At 43.3% G+C, this 19,007-nt stretch overlaps 2 protein-coding genes and 1 long non-coding RNA gene across 4 annotated transcripts in view; 1 reads left to right on the top strand and 2 right to left on the bottom strand.

Annotated features, from left to right (window-relative positions):
* LOC308595418 (cytochrome P450 2D14-like) overlaps positions 1–3,403 on the top strand; it is a 20,340-nt gene extending 16,937 nt beyond the window's left edge. Inside the window, exon 11 of the mRNA XM_081209538.1 lies at positions 3,048–3,403. Within this exon, the coding sequence (XP_081065664.1) occupies positions 3,048–3,089 (42 nt within the window). The 3' untranslated portion in view covers positions 3,090–3,403. The remainder of the gene's footprint in view (positions 1–3,047) is intronic.
* Positions 7–2,772, bottom strand: LOC308595468. The gene is made up of 2 exons (XR_014012049.1): positions 1,781–2,772; positions 7–1,210 (listed from the first exon to the last, which is right to left on the bottom strand). It is a non-coding gene; the product is annotated as an uncharacterized lncRNA (long non-coding RNA).
* On the bottom strand, positions 3,348–18,957 carry LOC308595421 (cytochrome P450 2D6-like). 2 transcript variants are annotated; one of them, XM_081209544.1, is made up of 11 exons: positions 17,362–18,957; positions 15,964–16,063; positions 13,262–13,427; positions 12,458–12,610; positions 11,277–11,437; positions 11,009–11,182; positions 9,421–9,562; positions 7,497–7,684; positions 6,983–7,124; positions 4,596–5,094; positions 3,348–3,502 (listed from the first exon to the last, which is right to left on the bottom strand). In XM_081209544.1, the coding sequence occupies exons 2-10, from the start codon at positions 15,991–15,993 to the stop codon at positions 4,916–4,918; spliced, it is 1,335 nt and encodes a 444-aa protein (XP_081065670.1). In that variant the 5' UTR covers positions 15,994–16,063; positions 17,362–18,957; the 3' UTR covers positions 3,348–3,502; positions 4,596–4,915. The 2 variants fall into 2 exon arrangements, with proteins under 2 accessions (XP_081065670.1, XP_081065669.1); XM_081209543.1 differs by lacking the exon at positions 17,362–18,957 and having other exon boundaries at positions 15,964–17,282.
* Positions 18,958–19,007: the final 50 nt, after the last annotated feature.

The following is a 19,007-nucleotide window of genomic DNA, read 5'->3' on the forward strand; positions in this document are numbered from 1 at the left end:
TTTAAAAAAATATATTATTAGTCTTTCCATGTAAACATCCTCTAATAATATTCCTCTAACAATTTTCCATATTCCCCCCCTCCCCTGGGCTTCCCTCATATTCTCATTTTGTTTTATTTCCATATGCAAGTCATTCTCTTTAAAGTAAAGGTCCAAAGGTTTAGCTAAACATTCTTTGGACGCTGCACAAGTGAGAAGACCAAGGTCAAAGTACCAGTTTTGGGTTCTGGGGGGAAGTGCACCAAAGTTTAAGTTAATGGAGACTGGTGCATGATCAGAGACTGTTATAGACCCAGTTTCTGCACTCACTACCTGATGAAGATCACCTTTTGGTATTAATATTAGGTCTATGTGTGACATTGATTTATGAGGATTCCCTGCCTTATGAATGCAGTGCCTGCCAAGTGTCCACCAGGTCCCATTCAGTTAATATTTCTTCCAGGCAGAGGTTGTAGAATTTGTTCATATATTGATACTTACTTCAGTCCTTCGAGTCACGACTGCAGCAATTTAAGTCTCCTAATATAATCTGTCGTCTTAAAATGGTCTAATTCTGTTAATGTCTCCCAAATAAAGTCTTGTTGTGCTGAGTTGGGTTCCTATAAACCAGTGATGGTGACTGGATGGCTGACTATGACACCATGAACAAAGAGGTATCTGCCTGCTGGGTCTGCCAAACTTTCCTCAACACTCAGAGGGCAGAGTTTGCTTCTCAGGACAGCCACACCTCTGGCTTTTCCTAAACCAGGGGCTTGTAGTTGTGTCTCCCACAGGAGAACACTCTGGATGAGTGCCTGGTCTTTAGCTCCTGAACAGCAGGAGACCTGCCTAAGTTGCTTTGCACAGTTTTTCCTTTCTGTATTTGCCACAGCAGGGGGTGAGAGGATTCTTTAACATCTATTTGCACTTAATGTGTTTTGGGAAAATCACATCGAGGAGACAGCTGCTCTTTTGGACTTAAGGGATTCCAGTATCCTGGTGTCCAAACAACTCATTCATCAATCACAGTTCCAACTTCACTCATTAGCTAAAAACACTGAAAATCAGGAGCAGCCAGACTGGCCTTGCTCAGAGATATTGCTTAGAAGTGTGCCTGCACATTTTGTTTCATAACTTTCTTTCCAGAAGGCCTAGAGACTTACTTTAAAAAAAATTAAAATGAAAACTTGGAGTCTGGGCCCCTTCTCTGGGAGGGATGGCAAATTTGCCTCTGGGTGATAAAGGGAAGTTCTCTTTCTGCACATAACTGTTGCATCATGGGGAAGCATTGCTTCTTTTCTCTTGCATTCTGGGAAGTCTTGCTTATAAGCTTTTCCCTGCTTCTGCACACACTGCACAACTTGTTCCAAAGACCAAGACATTCCCTCATTGCTAAGTTCATGAAAAACACTATGACCTGTACTTAATGCACAGCTGACCACATCTACGGAATTCAATTATTATATTCTTTCATGTTATGATCAATCATTAGTAATTGTTTTAGTCATGTTATATCAATCTTTAGTTATAATTTAATTAGGAGGTTTCATGCCTGTCTAGTTCCAGCTTCGTTTCCCAGCCTTTAATCTATCGGTGATTAATGTTCACATGTAATTCCTGCCTTGCACCTATGTTAACCAATCAGCAACAAGTTGCTTTGTGTTTGTATCAACCAATCAGCCACAAGCACACCTGTGGCAATGTTTGTAATATTCAATAAAAGAGAGTTCCCGGGGCTCGCCCCGGGTGACGCCTCTCTCTCATGACACCTGCTACTCGTCTGTCGTGGTTTCATTCCAACAGGGTGACACCCCCCCCCCTTTCCTGCTTCCTGCCCACTTGCTCATGGCAGCAATGCCTTCTCCTCCCTGGGGCAATTTATTCAGGAAAGCCTTCCCTCTCCCACCCTCACTTCCATTTTCTTTCTCTGGTTCATTCTCCTTGCTTTCTGGCTTTCCTGCATTCCCAGAATAGTTTAATAATCTATCCCTCTTCACAGGGAATTCTGGGAATGGTAGCTCTAGGAGGAGAATGGGGGACTTCTAGCAACTCTTGACAGCTTTAACATCTTTAGAGGAAGCTGTGGCTGTTTATAAAGTGCTTTATAATGTATGGTGTGAGTGTGGATGTGGATGTAGTCCTGCTCCTTGTGATCCTGCTCCACTAGATGTCACTATTTCTAAGCAAAAATCTCACCCCCTCCTGTCTTAAAAAAGAAAGACATCAACTGGATAAACATGTTTTTTCCAGCTAATATTAGATGATTGTTGTAAATTTAAGCAGGTATAGGAATTGTAGGTGGGGTGGCAGACGTAAGAGGAGGAACGTACCCAATATTTCTATATTTTACATATTGTGACTTTGATTATAAACAATAATGGCAGCAATCAATCAATCAATCAATCAATCAATTAATTGTTGCAATTGTTGGGAGTGATTTGGCATTTCTTTGCTGGTATTCTGAAGGTTGATTTTACCATGAAATATTATAATTGACTTAAGTCATTTATTTTTACAATTATATATATAGTTTTCATTATAACATATTTGCATTGGATTGACTTAGTCTAGGGTGGGAACTTAGTTGTAGATTTTGTCATTTCTTTGGCTTGTAGAACTGACCTGTGCATAGCAGTGTAGAAAGGCAGTAAACAAATTGAACAGAAATGAATTTTTAAAAAACAAGTTTAGTTTTAATAAAATTATGAATCTGCACCTGGCTGTTACTCAGAGCATACCTATTGAAATTATTGGCCCTAACATAGCTGAGGTGTGCCTATGTTGCAGCAAGAACCGTTTGTGAAGATGCCTTCCATCCTGCCAGGCTGTGGCTCAGCAATAGAGCTCCTGCCTTACATGCGAAATCTCCCAGGTTCAGTCCCCAATGGCATCCCAAAGGAGGCAGGGTTATGCAAAGTAAGAGGCCTCCCCTTTCCCAGGAGGGAATGCTTCTTCTAAATAGAGGCACCCTGTTATCTCTTGTGGCCCTCCAGACATTGTTGCAATCTGCTATTTTTCTAGAAAAAGAGGTGCAGAACTCACCATGAACGCCTCCCTTGTTCTCTTAGAATGGCACCTACCCGAGAGGGGCCGGAACTGAGTTCCAGTGAGTTCCAGCTGAAGAAAAAGCTCTGGTTGCAATGCTAAGGTTCTCATCACCACTGACTATGCTGGCTGGGGAAGGTGGAAGTTCACAGGTTCCCCATCCTCGAAATACAAATAACAGAATGCATCCCAATGTCCCAGAAGTCTATGATTTTGAAATGAATTTTTACAGATTTGAACAACTCTCTCCTTCCCTCTGAAGTGGCAGGGGAAGACAGCAAATTCATCACCATGGAGATGTCTGAAGGGAGTCTTCGAAGTCATTGTGATTTACTAATTGTATTTATTTATTTTTAAATATAATTATTGCTTTGTGTCATTTTGTCTTGAGTGGTGTTTTTCCCCTCCCGTAGAAGGCAGCTTTGTAGATACAGTCATACTTGGGAGTCAAATGTTCCGGCTCCCAAACGCTTGAAAACTGGAAGTGACTGTTCCAGTTTTAGAACGTGTGTTTTTTGTGCAATCGGAAACCATTTGGAAGCCGTGCCTTGGTTTCTGAACATTTCAGAAGTCAAACGGACTTCCAGAACGGATTTCATTTGACTTCCAAGGTACAGCCGTACTTCTAATTACATAAATTCAACTGTATATCTGAAGAAGTGTGCATGCACACGAAAGCTTATACCAAGAACTAACTTAGTTGGTCTTTAAGGTGCTACAGGAAGGATTTTTTTTATAAATTCAACTATTTGCTCTTGCACCACAAGGGGAAATGCCTTCCACCCCCTTTTCCACCTAGCAAACTGTCCTTGCCCCAAAGCGTAGAATTAGAGGGTCACCACATTCCATGGCAGATCATTTTTTTAAATTATTAATTGCATGTCAACCAAAACACTCACACTCTACCACACCTCCACTCTGACTAGTCTCTGCTTCTAGTCTGAGTATTTGATAGCAGTGGCTGCTGGGGACCATTGTTTCTGCTGGGCCAGAAGGCAGGAGCAGCTAACAGAAGGCAAAGTCAGGGGTAGGATGAGTCAGGGGTCACAGAGGGAAGAGCTAATGGTAGGAAGAGCCAGTTAGCGCTGGTTCTCTCCCCATTCTTCCCTCGCTTGCAAGGACATTAATGCTATGGTCACACCTTTCCCAAAGCCCAGCACCTCACTTAGCTGGCTTTGGGAAGGCAGTGTGAGAGCTATTGGGTGTCAAATTTTGGGCTCGCTCCCTGTCTCCGCTGCAACAAAGCCGTGCGTGAAGTCCTCTTGCAGCCCACTTGGTCTGAGAGGTTGGACTGCCCTGATATAGATAGTTCAAAATGATGGAAGAGCAGTTTGGATAATATGAACAAAATCAGTTTAATAAGATATGTAATCACTTGATTGAAAATAATAAGGGAAAGATATATTTCTGAATCCAGCTCGTTCAGATGGCTTTGCCCCATCATGGTCTAAAAGGACCAGGCACATATACAGTCATACCTCGGGTTGAATGTGCTTCAGGTTGAGCGCTTTCAGGTTGCGTTCCGCGGCAACCTGGAAGTAACGGAGCACATTCCTTCCAGGTTTCGCCACTTGCGCATGCGCAGATGCTCTAAATGACGTCACACGCATGTGTGGAAGCGGCAAAACACGACCCGCACACGCGCAGACATGCCGTCGCGTCTTACGTTCCATTCAGGATGTGAACGGGGCTCTGGAACGGATCCCGTTCGCATCCCAAGGTACCACTGTGCATGCTTTTAGAAATTCTGAACAAAAAGAGTCATTGTTCAAAGTGAGATTTAAATTCCAATGAACTGGGAGAGAAAGTGATTATCTGGGTCACCCTGTGAGATTTCAGTAGCCACATGGTAAGTCTGAGTGCAGCCCAAGGGTGTTGCAGGTATCTCTAGTTATCTTGGAATAGCTTGGATCTGCAAGGGGGGCGGCGCTACTGTCAAGCCACAGCGAGATTCTTGTTGAGGTTTAGACTGGTTCTCTGGGAAGCAGAAGGTGAAATGCTGAAGGAGGCTGGTGAGGAAGAGGAAGAGCTCTGTCCTGGCTAGCTGTTCTCCTGGACACACACGCAAACCTGAAAAAGAAAGAGGACATCAAGCTAAGTGTCATTTCGTAAGTGACTCTTCCAGTGAGCATGCAGACTGCAAGACCCTACACAGAAAGGGCCCAGACAGATGCTTTGGAGATGGTTAATTCACAGGTGGTTAGTAGTGTGCACAGCACCCTTTGAAGAAAAGAAAGACATACAGCACTGGTGTGAGGGGCCGAATGAGCAAAACCACCAGTTAAGAAGAAAATCATTTTGAAGACACCCAAACTGTATGGGGATTGGGGAGAGGGAAGTGGAACAAGAACACAGGAAGCTGCCCTATACTGAGTCAGACCATTGCTCCATCTAGTTCAGTATTGTCGGCACTGACTGGGTCTCCAGAATTTCAGACAGGGGTCTCTCCAGCACCTGGAGATTCTGAGGATTGAACCTGGAAGCTTCTGCATGCAAAGCAGAGGCTCTGCCACTGGACTTTGGCCCTTTCCCTATCTTTTGCCATCAGTTGCTTTTATGAGCATTTCAGATTAAGTCCCAGAGGCAGTGACAGGGTCACAGCAATGGTGATGCTAATGTCTCCTAAAAAGTGACTTACAATTTTGAAATTATTCAATCTGTTCTACCACAGAATTCTGTCACCTTATTCTGATTCCTGACCTAATTCTGCAGCGACCGCAGACCAGGCCATCCCCATGTCTTCAGGAAGTGAATTGCACTGTGTGGTGAATTATTTTGTTGTGTCTATCCTGAATGCCAATCAATTTTTTTGCCTGATTTGCATTTTTATTCTATGAGAAGGAGATAAAAATTTGTCTCCTGTATTTCTCCACGCCATAATTGGATAAACCATCTATCACAATCTGATGTGTCATATTTTGTTTTGTTTAATATTCTGCTGAAAGCCACTCAGGATGGCTAGGGCATCCCAGTCAAATGGGCGGGGTACAAGTAATAAGTTGTTGTTGTTGTTTTGTTATAGCCAAGTCTTATAAACAAGGGCTGGCAAACTGGGGGGGGGGGGGTGTGCATTGAGGGCTGGCACTCCTCCAAGAGCCACGTAAATTGAAGCTTAATCCAGAAAAGACAAAGATTTGAAAGGCAGATCAGTGGATAGGGATTCAACCCATGCTGAATGGGGCTATCCTCCCTCTGAAAACTAAAGAAGGAGGTTGTGGTTTAGGCTTATGTACACTTCCTCTTGTCCTGCTGCTTCCCCCTGGGCAAAACCACTCTTTAACACTCAATTTGAGCAAACAGCAATTTGGGTTTTCCCTGGATCAACATTTGTTCCGATCTATCGCTAAAGAGCAGGTTTCCCCTTGGAAAGGAATGGGACAAGGGAAAACTGCCAGAAGGAAATAGCTGTTCTGAGTGCTGCACAAATGTGACTTCTCTTCAGTGGGAGCATAATTGTGAGCACAAACATTTGTATCTCCACAACGAAGATTTATGGGTAGATCTCTCTCTCCACACCCAGGACTGGATTTATGTTTGATGAAGCCCTAAGTTACTAAAGGTAATGGGGCCCCTTATATGTCCAGCTGTCCTTTGTCAACAACAAATTGTCGCTGTTTTTTTGTGTTGAATATATGCTATATGGTAATTTATGGACCTAATAGGTATCTAAAGCCATTTGCACATGACAAAATATGTATTTTATCAATGTTTATTTGTTTTTTATCTTATATTTTGGAGAATGTACATCAAGGTTTTTTCCCTTTTAATTTTTTGGGGGCCCCCAAGAGAGTGGGGCCCTAAGCTTGTTTAGCTTATACGTAAATCTGGCACTGTCCACACCCCAAAGGACTGTGTCTGAAGAAGCCCTTATAATGTGACCATGAAAAAAACACTTGCAATATTAAAATGTGTGATTATGAAACAGTAAATATCCCAGCTTTTAGTCCTCTGGATTTACCTGCTGAGAAAGGCAGGAAGCCCTCTCGTTTCACAAATTCCCCCTTTTTATTAAGGAAATGCTCTGGGTAAAACTCATAAGGCTTCTCCCACACAGTTTCATCCTTCAGTACAGATGACAGGTTGAAGATGACCGTGGTACCCTAAGTGTGTCCAAAGAAAGAGGATTTGGTAAAAGGATTACAATCAACAGCACTGTATTTTCCTTATATCCTGTCTCTATTTTGAAATATCTTAGGCTTCTGGAGACAATGGGCTCATCCGCCCTTCTGCTTGTGCCGTGCCTAGAAAACACAGGTCTGAGCAGTTTTCCGCTTGACTCCTGCTTTCTGGGCATATGTCCAAACAGTTTAGGAGTTCATTTCCCATGCAGATTCAAGGCTTTTGAGAAATCTTAAGTTTGGAATCAGTGAATAAATAAAGCAGTTTAAATTTGGTTCAACTCCATGCAAAAAAGAAAAACAGTCTGCCTGCTTCTGTTCAGAATACCTTTACTCTGTTAGCAAAACTTATACCTTTGGGATGAAGAAGCCTTGTAATGCTGTGTCCCGGTACGCCATGTGAGGCAGCATCAATGGAGAAACATCAGCAAATCGCTGAATTTCATTTATCACAGCATGAGTGTAAGGCATGGATGCCTGGTCCCCCATGGTGGCTGACCTGTTCTTGCCAATCACATCATCAATTTCTTTTTGGACTTTACCTAGAAAGGAAGCACACTTTCATTGTTCTCCCATTTATTTATTTTACAGACATATATACCACACAATAAGCAAACTATATAGGCAGTGAACATAATGCACCCACAGAACAGCATAAAAGTACTTATCATCCAGACACGCAGTAACTGATAGGTTGAGCTATACATAAGAAAAGACAGGTACAAACAGAAAGGTCTTCAGCAGGTGTCTAAAGCTTGGTGTATTGATGGTACTTCCTTCGCATAGGCAAGGAATTCTACAACTTAGGTGCACAAACAAAACAGCTTATTACTTGTAGAAGCAAGGTGAATATCATGTGCTACCTTTGATAGTGCCTCTCTAGCTGAATATAAAAATCAAACATAGGCGCCGACTCCATGGGGCCTGAGGGGGCCCGAGCCCCCTCAAAAATTCGTTTGGGGGGGCTCCGCCCCCCCAATAATCTCAGGCGCCCCTCCAGCAGAGTGCCACCGCCGCCCCTCCCCCAGCCCAAAATGCACAGGGTCGGGCTGCATGCCTCCTGCCCTCCCTCCCGAGCAAAAGCTCCACCCAATTTCCTTCGGAGCTGATTAATAGGTGCAGCACGCTCTCCCCTATTCGCTCACGAGGAGGCGGCGCCACTTTATCTGCATATTCATGAGCTTATTTATTATTCATGAGCTTTCGCGGGCTCCCCCAATATTTTTTATAAGTCAGCGCCCCTGAAATCAAACAACTATGGTGGGGGGGGGAAGCAGTCCAAGTAAGTTGGTCCCCAAACAATTTGGAGCCTTATATAACAAAAACTTGAATTTGGCTCAGTTAGCATGTAAGAAGCCAGTGCAGATCCTTAAGGGGAGATGTTCTGTGCTGTTGATGGGAAACCTGTCAATGTGTGTGCAGATCCCATGCTGCTGGGAGCTACACTTGATCTTTCCTGTGGAATCAGCAACCTGCAGATAGGAGAATATCTTATTTCCTGTTAAAATGCTTTTATGAACAAGGACATGTTCTGTTCCAAGTGGTCACAGCTGGATGGTGGTTCAAACCTGAGCTGGAGTTCCAGCAGGAGGCCCTGTCTAGGCAAGAGACCATCTCAAGGAGAGCTCAGGCTAGAGACTGGCACACAAGAAGGCCCAAACAAAAGAGGAGGAAGAGGAGCATTCTGTGGACAGGAATTGGACTATGATTGTGCCCTATGAAAAAGTTTGCCATAATAAATTGTCTTAGAATACCAGTTTCATCTTTGCTACCAAAGACTAAGAGCAGCTACAGATGTGCCCTTAATTCAGTGACAACAAGAAGCCCAATGGCTTCTTGCATATTGTACATCTCTGTTGAAACTCAAATTCCCATCCTAATATAGCTGCTCTTTCAGAAACTGGCAATAAAATCTCTCTTTTTAGAGCCAGTGTGGTGTAGTGGTTAAGAGCGGTAGTCTTGTAATCTGGGGAACCGGGTTCGCGTCTCCGCTCCTCCACCTGCAGCTGCTGGGTGACCTTGGGCCAGTCACACTTCTTTGAAGTCTCTCAGCCCCACTCACCTCACAGAGTGTTTGTTGTGGGGGAGGAAGGGAAAGGAGAATGTTAGCCGCTTTGAAACTCCTGAAGGGGAGTGAAAGGCGGGATATCAAATCCAAACTCCTCCTCCTCCTCCTCCTCCTCCTCCTCCTCCTCCTCCTCCTCTTCTTCTTCTTCTTCTTCTTCTTCTTCTTCTTCTCTCTTTTTTTATAGCATATAGCAGCTGCAGTAGTACTTACTCTGGACTTCTGGATTTTGGATCATGTACAGCAGGCCCCAGCGCAGAGTGGTGGCAACAGTTTCAGTGCCAGCAGCAAAAAGTTCAGTAATTATTAGACGAAGGATGTCACGATTGAAACTTGTCTTCACATCTTTCTTCCTCTGAGAAGACAAACGATATGCATCTCAAAAAATAAATAAATCTTATGGCACCTATATAGCATGCAGAAAGTGTCAAAGAGACTGGACTTTCCAGTAATAGAGTCATATTAGTTACAGACCTGCCCAGTTGGGCAAGGAAGGCGCTCTTAGCAGTGCTGCCACCCTCTGAGGTCCTGGAGTGGTGGCATATTTATCAATTTATTACATTTACAACCCACTTTTTCTCCAAGGAGATTCTGAGGCCTCGTGTCAGCGAAGTGCAGATGCTTACAGGAGAAGAAGACACAGGCATAGAGAGAGAACAGTTAACAGCGGAAGGCAGAGAGGAGGAGGAGAGCAGCTGTGATCTGAGCTCTGAACAAAGGGGAGACAAAAGACAGGGCCAGAGTGACAGGCTGCTGTGTGAGAGCTCCAATAGTGAGTCAGACGCTGGAATGCTGGAAGCATTCTCTCCCAAATCTCGTAGGATCTAGACAGTGCAAAAGATACTGGAAAAGAAGGTGGGGGCTTCTGTGCTGGGGGAAGGGGGAGGAGCTCAGTCTGGGCAACTCCATCTTCTGGGGAGGACGATGAGTAGAGGAGCTATGTCCTAGTTTGTTGTTTTAGCAATAAATTTGAAATAATAAACAGCTAGAGTTGTCTCGCATTTGTGGGAGAGACCAAGCCATAACACCTCATGAGATCCCAAGAGGTATTGGGTCTTCTCCTGGGTCAGGGCTGCAACCCCACTGCTCCACAAATCAGGTATGGCACACACAGAGATGCATGGGCATAGCCAGGATGTTTGTTAGAGGGGGGGGCAGAACCTCAGTTTGCTATGTATTTTTATTGAATTTTATTAATTGGGGGAGGCAGCTGCCCCCTGCCCCCCCCCCGGCTATGCCCATGGAGAGATGCACTGAACAGTGAGTTGCTGATTTAACTAAGGTTTTAAATTACAGTGGTAGCCTTGGTTTGCAACCGCTTTGGATTACAACCGTTTTGGATTACAGTGGTACCTCGGGTTACATACGCTTCAGGTTACATATGCTTCAGGTTACACACTCCGCTAACCCAGAAATAGTGCTTCAGGATAAGAACAGAAATCGGGCTCCGGCAGCGCGGCAGCAGTGGGAGGCCCCATTAGCTAAAGTGGTGCTTCAGGTTAAGAACAGTTTCAGGTTAAGAACGGACCTCCGGAACGAATTAAGTACTTAACCCGAGGTACCACTGTACAACCATGTCAAACCCAGAAGTTTGTGTCCCTTTTTTAGGATTACATCCAATTTCTTTTTGGATTACAACCAATTTTTGGGGGGAGGCCCCATTGGCGAAAGCACACCTTGGGTTACCACCTGTTTTGGTTTACAACCGGACCTCTGGAATGGATTATGGTTGTAAACCAAGGTACCACTGTATAGAATTGTATGTACCTTGGGCTGGAAGTACAAAATACCAACATCCTACCTTTTCTATTTCTTCCAGAAAAGCATCAATGATGTCCCTCCTGCAGGATGAATCCCAGGTTTTCACGTGCACCTTCAGAATGTTTTCTATGTAGTTGTACAAACCCATGTGGTGTTTAGAGACTATCTGTTCCAGTGGTGGGATGTGCAGCAAGCAGGGTATCATATTAATGAGCTGATGCAGAATGGAAAAGAAAATCCATTACACCTGGTACAGAGATACAGTCACTAAAGAACAATATTTCTGATGAAGCAGCAGTTTTTCACACCTGAGTACACAATCCTGATGCATCTTGAATGCATTCTTCAAATAAGTGCAGCAGCTCCTGGAATTTCTGGTCTTTGTAGTCAAAGCGATAGCCAAAAGTCATAGAGGCAATCACATTGCTAACTGCATTGTTTATAATAAACTGAGGGTCAAATGGATGGTCTGAAAGAGAAAAAGAAGTGGGTTGGTGATTCATCGCCCCTGCCCTGCCCTAACCACCATGGCTCCATTTGCTTTGCTCTCTTTAATGTACACTTATAAATGTTCCAAATTCAAAACTCTCTGGAAATCAAACCTAAGGTCTGAAGCACAACACTCTGGACTTTTACTGGTGGAGTTCTTTGACAGAGATGGGAGAAATACATTTTAGCTACTGATATTAGGCATGCACCTGCACTGCGCTCTCTTCAGCACCTACTAAAGCATTTTTGTTTAGGCAAGCCCACCCAGATATTTTGAAAGTTCATGCGAGTTTTAATCTGCTTTTAGTGTATCGTTATTGTTATGAGCTGGGGGGGGTGTGTTAGACTGTATGCCTGATCCTCCATCTAATTCCTGGATCCAGCATGGATTCAATTGCTGGAATAAGCAGGCCAGCCTAGTAATAGCCTGCTAAGTATGGGCCATTAAGGGAACAAAGGAAGTGGCTAGGTACCAGAAACCAAAGGGGTGGGCTTCCCTCCCTCAACAGTCTGCTAGTTAGAAAGACAGGGGGCTGGGAGCTGGGTGCAAGAGGGGCAGGCTGGGAAGGCAGAGAGTCAGAGCCAGGCCTGATTTCTGCTGGGATTCAAGGCTGCAGCTATGGGAGAAACAAGACCTTCTTGGGGTGTTAATGCTGTGAGCCAATCCATCATAGGCTCAGGTTATAGATATACGTAAATAAACCATATATCATAAAGACATGTGCCTTATTCCTGAAGGAAACACAAGCCTGGGTAAGCGCTCAGAACCCCTGGAATCTCACACCGCTCAGAGATTGGGGTGGCATGCAACATAATATTAACTTTTTTAAAGTCTTCAATTATTATTATTTATTCTTATTGATCATGTTATTGTTTTAAGGGTTTTTTAAACAATCAGACAGTGTATGCTTTTTATTAAATAAATAAATAAATAAATAAGAATGTAAGCATTTTGAATTAAGCACATTTCCCACTTCCCACATTCCTAGGTTTAACGAACCTCCCTCAGCGCGGAATGCAGAACACAGATGGCCAGCTTCCTCAATCATTTGCCATTCCAGGGATTTCTTTCCCATTCCGAAATCTCTCAAGTTTGAGACAAGAAACCTCCTCTGCTCCTTCCAGGCATGATTATACTTTGCAAATACCAGTCCTAAGAGGGCATAAAATTGAAGCGGTTAAAATGCTGACATAATATTACTTCATATGTGTCAGCTCTTACTGACTAAAATTATTACATCTGGAGATCAATCATCAGACACTGAACCAGATCAGACTCGGTAAACAAACAAAAAGAAAGGGAAAATGTATTACATGGCTGATGGACAAAGTTTGCTCATACTCTGTATCAAGGCACTATTGCTTTAATGTCTAAAAATTATTTTCATCCTCTCTTAAATGAGAGTCAGTTTGGTGTTGGACTAGGATCTGGGAGAGACTCAAATCCAAATCAGTCATGAAGCTCCTCAATCAGAGAAACAGTCCACCCCCCTGCCATTCAGGAATCACAGCTAAAGAATCTTTGACATCCATCCTCAATGAGGGAGAGTCCACCACCTTCTGTGAGAGTTTGTTTTACTGCCAAACAGCTCTTATCATTCACACTCCATGAGCTTTTGAACCTCAAAAAAACAGTGAGAACCAAAATGCTCCTTTCTTATGGGTTGGAAGCATTAACAGACCATGATTTAATTCCCAATCTTCCTATTTGAATTGCTTTATTGCCAACAGACGGGAGGGGTGCTCCCTGGTTTGCCTTCTTCCCATCTCCTTCAGCACCGTGGACTGACAAAGCCAGACATACCTTGCTTGTATCCTGCCAAATAACTCTGGACAGGCATATCAGGACGGTCGGCAAAATCCTCTGACTTGTGGACTAAAGCTTCTTTCATTAGCTTGAATCCATTCACCACCACGACATTGGTATAGAAGGCTTGCAGGCTGTAAATGTTCCCGTACTTCTTAGACAGCTGTAAATATATGACAGCATAAAATGTCCATATGCTAATATATATCTAGGTATGCAAGCAGAGCCGTCTTTCCCATAGGGCTTAGTGGTGCGTCGTGCCAGGGCGCTGGCCTCTCAGGGGTGCCCCAGCGAGTGGGGGAGCTGTGCGGCTTTGCCGGTGGCCTCCCCTTTCCCTGCATGCCCGCCAGCTGCGCCCCAGCAACCATATGGCTGGCGGGCATGCAGCTTGTCTCCGTGAGAGGAGAGCGATCCCCGCATAGGCTTAGGCTGGAAGCTGCGCCCTGCCAACTATGTGGCTGGTGGGTGTGCAGCTTCCCTCCCAAGCCTCTGTGGTGATCGCTCTCCCACAGCGGCACGGGGGAGAGTTGCGCCCCCCCCCGATGGCTGGCACTGCATAGCTTCCTCCCCCCAAAACATTATCCATGGTAATTTGGGGGCGCTGGGTGGATATTTGCACCCTGGCACCACAACTGCTAAATATGGCCCTGTATGCAAGTTTTGGATAATAATTATTTGACCAGAAATACAACAAATGACAACCTAGTGATGCAGGCTGTGACCAGATTACCTGTGTGTCTGCTACGTCAGTTGCCCAGGTGCTAAATGCTGGTGGCCAACTTCAAGGTACCCCTCTTTCATCTTATGGGTTCCTTTTTCTTTCAGCAGGTGGAAGATGGCTAACCCTTCCAATACTGGACTGTCCTTGCAATGTTGGGCGCATGCACTCCCCTACTTAGTATGTCTAGTGTTTCTCTAAATCAGTTTTAAAATTATGAAAATGAGACTCCAGCCATAAACTTACATCCAATCAAACTCAACAGGGTTGAACTGCTAATAGTGGTTTTATATGACATTTCTCTAAATCAAAACAGTCCTCTTTTTATTGTACACAGAAGAAAGAATTCTACTCTTCCCTCAAGCATCTTTAATTCTAATAAGGAAACTAATGAATGCTTGAATTGGTGAGTCGATTGTTGTTAATCATTCTTATAAAACAGGCACCAATTCCAGTTATTAAACCTTCCTACTACTATGCACCTAACTCTTTATATATAGTCTTCTGTAGATTTATATCCACCATTCACAATTAAAGAAGGTTGCTCCCTCACACAACCATTCAATGAAAATAAAAGCATTATTAGGAACAGCCCTACAGCACAGGGACCTGTGCTCATTTTCTTAGAAGAATGTTGATGTGATCATTTTTGGGGGGAGGGGAAGGATTAAGCCTCCCCCACCACCACTGCTTTTCATAGGTTATTGTATTCTAGAGTTTTGATTAGAGTTGGAAGAATGTGCACTAAAAGGTTACAAATATCTCCTCCGTCCACTATATGGGGAGGTTTCAGGATGGAGGAAATGAAAAAGAATAAATATTTTCATTCTCAGTAGCAAAAAATCTCTTCCTCTCCCTGCATAATAATAATAAAAATAAAAATAAAAATAAAAATAAAAATAAAAATATAAAAATAAAAATAAAAATAAAAATAAAAATAAAAATAAAAATAAATAAATAAATAAAACCCCACCCATTTGGCTGTGTTTCCCCAACCACTCTGGGCAGCTTCCAGCACATATAAAAATGTAATAAAACATCAAACATTAAAAACTTCCTAATATAGCAATAACGTTCAGATTCAGGGCCAGCAGTCAGCCCTGAGTTCAAACTCTTTATTATACTAAGGAAGAGGAAAGTAGTCATTTTTCTTCCCCATCTTTGCTGCCTGTCCTTCTACACACCCACCCAAACCACTGATAGGGTCCTGTTACAGGCTGTCTGGAACCCTGAATGAGTGCCCTCCTGTTAAAGGCTGGAGCCAACCCTCAAAACGTCTTGTTGCAGGTCCCCACTAAACTCAATGTACCCACCCATATGTTTAAAAGCAATATCATCTAATAGAAAACAATGTGACAGTTGACTGCTGTGAACTCACACTGAAAATTGTGAACTATCCCAAACTAGTTCAAATTTGCTGTTTCTTATTTGGTCAATCAGTTCTGTAACCAACACTTAATATACTTCTATTGTGCCCATTCAGAGCTAAAATGTCCAGGAGGCTAACTGCAATGACTGGCGTGGGGCAAGGCAGGTGAAACCAAAATATCATTCCAAGGGTGCAACAGAATAACACACAAGCGTAACACCCCATCAGCATGCATGAGCCAATATTACAAGCCACAAAGGAACTGTGGGGAAACAGACAAGTTCCCCCCCCCCCAAACACTCACTGCCGCAGCTCAATATGGAATCAAGCCAATGGCAGGTTAACCTTCTTCACTTCTGTTCCCCAAACACAGCACTCTTTGCTGGGCACCAGAGGAAGAAGTCTGAGGGAGGTGGTGTTCAGCTATAGAACGGACTCCCTCAGAAGCTGGTGGACTCTCCTTCATTGGAGCATTTAATCAGATGTTGGATGGCCATCTGTCACGGATCCTTTAGATTCCTGCATTGCAGGGGGTTGGATTAGATGACCCTTGGGATCCCTCCCAACTCTACAATTCTATGATCCGGGTCTCTTTTTTCCCTTGGCACTTACCTGAGTGAAAGAAAGATGAGGCTTCCTCATATCAATCTGCAAAAGGGTGCCGATAAAGGGCAAGGAAATTGGCCCTGGCGGGTAGTTGCGCCAAGGCTTCCTACGCTTCATAAAATCAAAGGATAGAGTTAACAAAAAGAATAGTATAACCAGCAAAGTGAGATTATTCCATATGGCCATGAGCATGGAGAACACCCAATGGAATGGCTCCATGATTTCTCCCTGCACTGATTCAGTCTCCTTCTGCTTTTACTTCCTTTTGTCTGGAAAGTTCCTCCTATGTGTATTGTGTTCCGTAGAGAGAGAGAAATGATACTAAATTGAAGTCAGAATTACTTCCTTAACACATCCCTGTGCTCCCTCCTTCCCTCTCTCTCTCTGTTTTTAAGTAACTCCTGGAAAAATTGTGGGAGGGCCAATGAAGAATAGAATGAATCTGTTAAGAAAGAATGAGCTGTTTTTTTCTGTGTCCTGCTTCCGGTAAGAAGCTCAGAGTTCTTCCTGGTAAAGAAGCTATAAGGTGAACAATGCCCCACTCTCTGAGCAGAAACTTCCAATTTACTTCTCCCACAGCTGAGTATATGAAGCAAACACACATGTTGCTATATCTTCAGAATTGAAAGGAAAATCATAATATTCATGTTTTGTAATGAACAAAATGTCCTGACTTACATGTTGAGATTCTGCCTATTTACACCATCCTTGTTTTTAATCAACCGTCTTGTCTATGAGAGCTATATAATAGAGCTGAAATAGATCTTTTTTTGACGTCAGATAGTGAACTATCCAAAATTAGATCAAATTTGCTGTTTTTTATTTGGTTGATCGGTTCTGTATCCAACACTTAACAAACTTACAGGCAGTACTTTTTTCTGGGGGGACGCAAGAGGACGCATACCCCTAAACATTTTGTGAATCTTTGTACTTTGGTCCATTTACTGTATTTATTTTCCCCGATTTTAACTATATTTTCTTGAGTCAAAATGAGAGTACCCCTAAACATTTTTTTAGAAGAAGAAGAAAAAGCACTGCTTACGGGTTGGCCCAAAAGTAGATATACTGCTTTAGAATCCACTTCCTTTGTTCTTGACTCAAGTTCATTGTCATCATTCACAATATCAGTAAAGAAAACCCTTTTATCTACTCCACTATTCTTTCCAACTGCCAGCCTGAAATTTACTGCCACTTTGTTGTGTGCCAACTATGTGTATCCATATAATCAGTTGTGATTAATTTCATTGATTCAACTGTATACCTACTTTTGGGCCACCCTGCATACTGTGCCGATACAGATATAAAATACTTTTTTTATATTACATTCACCTGTGCATGTAATATTTTTTCAGACAAATCAGTTACAAAATATTAGGATACATATTTATCATATTCATACTGTACCTTCATTCTTCTTCAAAATCTCTGATGCTTTTGGAGAATATATTGAGCTGGCATTAGAGGACTTGATAAAGTTATTATTCCATCAGCATAAAGACTTATTTTGGAAATAGAAGGACCTACTTCTACATTTGTTCATTAGACTTAATCATAATTGCAGATGCTTCAATGCCTATAGCAAAACACAATGCAGAAGGGGAGGTTGTCATATTCTTCTGTATGAATATTCCAGAGTTTGCACATTAACAATTAAAACTGTTGATGGAATAGTATATGATGCCTTGATACTGTCAATAGTATTATTCCTTCTGTTCATTTTTTCTTGTGAGTAAATCCACCATTGACTTTGTGCTACTGCTGGCTCCCATTTGACTTGGCACCTTGCGCTATTCTGCAGGTCAGGCCCAACAACTTGGTCCCTAGTGCTGCCTCAGTGCCTTGGGTGGAGGAAACATCTGTGTAAACCGCCATGTTTTGCAATGGCCTCATTCTGCACACACACACCCAGCTGCCCTGTCATGCCTCAGACCCCTGAAGAGAAGCCAGCAGGGGGCTGAGAGGGATACACTCCCAATGCCTATGCCAAGATTTACCTACGGATGAAATAAATAAATAAAGTTGTGCCCAATTTTATTCTCAAAATGTTTGTTGTGGTCTGGCTCCCGGGAGGAGGGGTTGCTGAGACTGCATAAGCAATGTCAGGAGAAGTTTATCTTATATTGATCATTTTTGGGAAAACGTAGAGCAGATTGTGAAAAGCAGGCTCAACAAGAAATATTGAGAGAGATTACAAGCTGGCCTAAGGCCAGATCTGAATCTGTGATAAAAATCAGATATTTAATTACAGGGTTCACATAACTAGAATCTTGCTTGACCGTAGCCCAAATTGCCCCATTCCATGCAGTCCTAATTTTGGCTGTGGCCTGTTAGGACTTAATGGAGCATAGGCACCAATACCACAGCTGCAGTCCTACCAAGCATGCCAGCCTGGGTAGGAGTTGGGGGAGTGGGCAGGTTGTTGTGTCAGTCTGGAGCTGGCAGAGTGACTGGGCTCAAATTGGACTTGGAGCAGTTGATGGTGACCCTCGTCTGGGCCCTGGACAGGACTTCCACATTGCATTTGCTCCTCAACTGATGCTTGTATCTTCTTCCAGTTCCTGTGCAGATGTTCACGTCTTCTGTCATGTTTTGGCCAGCTTATCATCTTTTAAAAAAACATTTGTTGATTCAGTTAGATGTTTGTACAGGAACTTTTTTTATTTAAAGGCCAGTTAGTTTTTCTTTAAACTTGGAAGACTGCTTGAAGAGGAGATGAGATAGAAGTGAATTCATGATTGCCACAAGGCCCAGTCAGCATTCTGCACAGATAGCTGGAGAATGGGAGTGGAAAAGTAGGCAGACTTCATGATTGCCACACCAGCCAGCCATTCAGCTGGCAGTTGCTGGAAATGGGGATATTTGTTTTCCTCTTAACTTGATTCAGCTTGGAAAGAGTGAATGCAGATCCACAGCAGGTGCGCCACTCCAGAAATGTATTTCGGTACACAGCCTTTTGTGACTAATGGACCTTGGGTCATCCTCCCGGAGACCCAGAAGCCAATCAGGGCTGGGAGGAGTGTCAACCAATCAGGAGGGGGTAGCGAGTTAAA

The sequence above is a fragment of the Podarcis bocagei genome (genome assembly GCF_964188305.1).
Source record: "Podarcis bocagei genome assembly, chromosome: 10".
NCBI lineage: Eukaryota > Metazoa > Chordata > Lepidosauria > Squamata > Lacertidae > Podarcis > Podarcis bocagei.